The sequence below is a fragment of the Malurus melanocephalus genome, unplaced genomic scaffold, assembly GCF_030028575.1.
Source record: "Malurus melanocephalus ecotype Western Australia unplaced genomic scaffold, MMel_1.1 scaffold_33, whole genome shotgun sequence".
Taxonomy (NCBI): Eukaryota; Metazoa; Chordata; class Aves; order Passeriformes; family Maluridae; genus Malurus; species Malurus melanocephalus.
The window spans coordinates 3670789-3676019 of record NW_026623265.1 but is presented as its reverse complement, the minus strand read 5'-3'; the positions used below and the strand labels follow the sequence as shown (position 1 = coordinate 3676019).

Sequence of the window (5231 nt, the reverse complement as noted above, 5' to 3'; positions counted from 1 at the left end):
CTTTGTACATTGCTGGCTTCAGCCCACCTTTCTGCCGGTGCTGGCAGTCTCATCCGAGCACGTGTTGGGAGCTTTGCTTCATTTTCAGTGTTTTGAGTTTGGCTTTTCACTGTCTCATCTGCACGACGCTTCATATCTGAGAGCCAAGTAGCAGCTCAGAGTCATATCCTTGGGAGGATAAGGCCCAAGTTCTGGAGCTCACAGCTACAAAACTTTGGTATGAAGTTCATGCAACTGGAAAGAAATATCCATGGACATTATTCCATCAGCTTTCCTAGGGATCCTCTTTTCCACTGGGCTTCACATACACATTTCTTCTGACTAGACTGCAGGCCCATCAGGGCTTCTCTCTTGCTTGCAGACCACCTGGCAGGGTACAAGTATTGGAGCACTGGGGGAGCTGTTTGCTAAAGCCCTTGCTCACTGCAGYTTCCCAGGGTCACCCCAGGACAGCTGCGGTGCTCACAGATTTGTGTGCAAATAGCTGACTCAGAATCAGTGTCTGAGCAGGGAAGCATAACAAGCAATGAAAAGCAGACTATAGCTCTTTAAACACTTGCACGAAAGCAAGTGTTTATTATTACAGCTCCTTAGCAAAGTCCCAAAATTCTCATGTGGGCTCAGGCCACTTTCCCAGCCTATGGATGGGTCTGCCACAACTCAGGATATCTCATGGAGGCCCTGCTCAACCAAGTCTGACCCAGTGACACATTGCAGACCCCATTCCTATGAGCGGAAAGGTGCCCCAAAGGCAATGTGGTGAAGTTGCAGGTGAAGCACTGAGCTTAGCTGCCCCAATCACTATCCTTAAACCATCACAAACACTGCTCTGATAAGGACAAAGACACCCTTAGGCTTTTAAAATACGAAGTACTGAATCTGCATGCATGGCACTCAAGATGTCCATGTGGGAATTGACTTACGCTAATCAGCATTTCTACCCTGGCATCAGTAAACAGAAAACACAAGCATTTAATAGTCTCCATTCATCAGCATCATATATTTGGCTTTTTTCAATATTTATTTATTTATGCCCAATAGAATATAAAATACGAATGCTKCAAAGTTCAGAAAATTCTTGCACCAGCCTCAGCTCAGCCTCATCTGCAATCACCAAAGCATCAAGAAATCATGRTATCATGCTAAGATATCAGAAAAAAACTTATTTTGGTTTTCACYTGACTGTTGCATCACAGACATACCAGAAAGATGAAAGGAATTGTAAAGAAACATGTTTCCTTCTAGTTCTCATTKGGTTTGCTAGTTGACAGAGTGAACAAGAGCTTTCAGTGTCTTATCATGTGATGGCTATTTTCACRAAAGAGGTAAGGAGGGGCAAGCGCCACATATTCTTACACCTTCAGTCTTTTTTAACGTTATTAGTCTCGACAATGATTAATCTGTGAAATGGACATCAGAGAAGTAACAGCTAAAGGCCTGAATGTTTTAGATGCAAAATTGCCTTGACAGTGATGTAGCAGGACATTTTTTTAAAAAGCTGTATMCTTCAGCACAATGACATGAAAGCCTGTGGGTTTTACAGTTAAAAAGTAACTGCCACATGCCCTGCACTGGAAAAAGGAGAGATATCGAGAGCACTTCCACAATCTTAGCAAGTTTTGATCCTTTCTAGAGCAAAACAAAGTACTCTTTATTTTGCTCAGTTTGAAAGGTACCAATTATGACACTCTGATAAATAAGATTTTTCCCACTCACATTAGAATCACAATATAAGAAAATCGTTTGGGTTTGAACRGACTGCTAAAGGAATACTAAAAATCTGAGGCTCAAGTGTAGCGGATGATACACGATGGGAAAATTGCTAGGATAGTAACTATTAGGATTAATTTACCTTTTAAAAAACTAGAAAGCAAATTCAATTTCTTTTAATGCTATAGGAAAAGAGCATTACTTACATCATACTTAAAYATGAGGAAACATAAAACTTGTTTGCCTGCACCATCTGATGTCTGCTCTGTTGTGCACCATGATGTTTAATTCTGATTCTCTGGGCWTTACACACGTGTGCTCAGCTGTGCACATACCAAATCACACAGCAGTSTGCAGGTTATTACCCCATAGTTTCTGCACAGATTGCAACTTCTGGCTCAGAATATAAAACATGTAGGTTGCTAAGCAAAGGCAACTTAAGCCATTTTCACATCTAGTTGTTTATTCCATTGCTCAATTATGCTAGCGCCATGTGTGGTCAAGCTATAAACCTGATGGGAGAAGTGAAACATTAAATGTAACCTCAGGGCTTTGCAGGAGGTTTACAAAGCTTAACTTTGCAAATTTAATTCAAACTTCGTTTCAGCAAGTGATTTACGTTGCAGCTCCACGAGCACCAAAATCAGCATTACCTGCAAGGCATCAGACTCTAAGAGTTTCTAAGTCAGCTGTCCAGCAGAAAAAAACACAGGGCAACCACGCCTCTCTTGAAACTAAGTAAACACTCTTGTAATTTACCTGCTTAAAAATTATAATTTCACATATATGACCTCAAAATGGATTGGTTTTGGTGGCTTACAATTAGTTTGAACTGTCATTCATCCCTAATTAGAGTATCATTTATTTGGACTAAAATTGTTTTTCATAAAAACAAGGAGGCTGAGTAGGCGTATCTGAGGTGGGCTAATCCAGCTGTTTGATTATGGTTTCAAAATAAATTCCAGTTGTGAACTATTTGTGGCAGAGACTATTCTGGTGTTGCAAGGGGGAGTCCAACATATTTTGTGATTTTTGCAATAAAAAGTAATTACTAAGTTGGCATGAAAATGAGTTAGAAAAATGTTGAAGTTCTGAACCCAAGAAAAAGTGTTATTCTAGTTCTGTTTTAGAGCAGTCAGAAGCATTCAGGTATGTCATCATCCTTAAACATTTCTTTGTGATAGCATGGTATGATGGCTCAGTTTCAAAAGGCAACAAAGAATATAGTGTACAGTATTAAATTTATAGGGGTTGTTTTTCCAAATTAAATATGATTAAAACTAACAAAGAGATGAATATAGAAGGAAATTGGCTAATAGAAAAGGAACAAAGGAACATTAATGAGATTTTCAAACAAGATTGTCTTCTAACTTGCAGCAATGTGCCACTGTTTAATCTATTTAAAAGTAATTAAGTTCTTTGGAGTGATTAAGCTACCACCAGGGCAGTAGAAAGAGCATAGAGCAGGCATTTATGGATGTATTGTAASAACAGCACTAAAATAAAATACTGCATGATTAAATTTTAACAACCTAGAAACAACCCCTTTGTGAACCATGAAACCAAACAGGTCTTGTTGGGGAAAGCGGAAGGATGATGTTTGTAGGGTTTTTTTTAATTTTACTCCAGAAAATCTATGGAGTCAGTGGAGCAACATCACAGAACCAACAGACCTCCGATAAGGATTCAGAAACCAGTGTTGCTTCTAAAAGTTCAGGTTTAAAAAGGAATTATCTGATGTGCTGAAGTAAAATCCGATGCTAAAAGAGACTACAAATATTATCATCTACAAAAGCTTAATATATGCAAATGATCTTAAGAAATAACTGAGTTTTATGCTGAACATGACTAAAATGAAAGAATTGGTACAACTTTTACAGTTTACAGAAAGCAGCTCAATATTGTAATTACTGCACTGTGCAAATGTTAAATAATGTATCATCATTCTGAGAAAACAGAAAAAAAACCAAAGGTATTCCAAACAATAGTGATGGTATTATGCTAGGACTCTCATACTGTTCTATACACACATTGGGAAAAAAATGCAATAGACACTTTGAACTACCCCACCGAAAAAACTTAACGACTTTTTCACAGATGCTCTTCAAATTACCTGCAGGCAAATTAGCTTGCAGGTAAACTGAAAACCAGTTTTCTACATATCCCACTTATTTACTGGAAATTGAAGTAGTTCTCCAGAAAACTTGCAAGTAAAATTTATTTTGGATCACTTTGCCCATGCCCTCATCTTACTATGTGCAACTAAGTCTGAAAAATGCCATCTCTGAATTTTTCAGAAGATGGAAGCACTTACTGGAGATCATCAATTTCAGAAAATAATCACTGATAAGCTTGCATTGTGTTCTAACAAGACCACAAAACATTGGACTTTCCCCTTCAATGTTAATACAAACACACGTCAGAAACTACAGCATTTTATTTCTCCAGGCAACATTATCTCACAGTTTTGGACTGAGGTCTTTCCATCCATTAGAACTCAAAATTTATTTTTACTGTAAGTGAAAAGAAAGCCTATTTTAAATGACAAATCAGAATCAATATCTCTTCAGTATGCAATCTAAAATTGCACTTCGAAGCATTATACTTCTAAGTACTAATGAAACCCTTATATTCTTATTCCATATTAACAGAGCCCAGCCCAATATTAATATCTTTGTTTGATATAATATAGAAAAAAAATGTAAATGCTAGGTTACTAGAAAACGTAAGGGGGAAAAAAGAAGTAGCTAAGTTGTATCGGGAAAACTTTAAAGTACAGGAAAGAGGAAGATGAGGCAAGAAAATGATGTTTGAAGAAATCCCATTTGGAGCTTTAAAGTACCAGAGAAACTATATCACAAACCACYCCACACAATGCTTGAGAAATCAAACCCTTTGAGTACCAACAAATTTCCTCTCTCTGCCCTCAAAACCGAGTTTTGTAAGCAAGTATAAATCCGGCCGGCCGGAAAGATGCAGTCTGGGAGTATTCGAGACTTGCATCTCGGATGGTGACATCGAATCATTCAATACCGACTACCAGAACTCCTCTGGGAACAAAAAGCTCTTAGGTAGGATATTACCAAATCAAACACTAGGAATGTCCAGTAACTTTTATTATTTTCCACTTGAAAAAATGCGAACGACTGCACAGTCGAGAGTCCAGAAGCAGGCATGTTGCGAGACTTCTCCCAGTCCTTCGCGGGAACCACACAGGAGAGGGGACCGGGACCAGCAGCCCGGAGGGTCAGGACTCGTCGGGCTTGTCGGCGGGCGGCCCGCAGGGCTGCAGCATCTTCTCCATCAGGTTGAAGCGGACGCGAGCCTTGCTCTCGTTCTCGGCGATGGCGAAGTAGTTGAGCAGGTCAAAGTGGCCCATGTAGGAGCAGTACGAGTCGCGGTGCTGGTTCACCAGCCATTCCCACTTGGTGGTGTCGGCGTGCCCCGTGCCGATGTACTTGGACTGCAGGTGCTCGAGCTGGCTGTGGATGGTGTAGCGGTCTGTCATGGCGCGGCGGGCG

The 5231-nt window shown here is 39.8% G+C and overlaps 1 protein-coding gene across 1 annotated transcript; it reads right to left on the bottom strand.

The window, feature by feature from the left end:
• Positions 1–973: 973 nt before the first annotated feature.
• On the bottom strand, positions 974–5225 carry SF3B5 (splicing factor 3b subunit 5). The gene has a single exon (XM_057364028.1). The coding sequence runs from the start codon at positions 5216–5218 to the stop codon at positions 4958–4960; it is 261 nt and encodes an 86-aa protein (XP_057220011.1). The 5' UTR covers positions 5219–5225; the 3' UTR covers positions 974–4957.
• Positions 5226–5231: the final 6 nt, after the last annotated feature.

Excerpts from the sequence above, each read along its gene's own strand:
- SF3B5 (XM_057364028.1), bottom strand. The coding sequence starts at position 5,218 with ATGACAGACCGCTACACCATCCACAGCCAGCTCGAGCACCTGCAGTCC.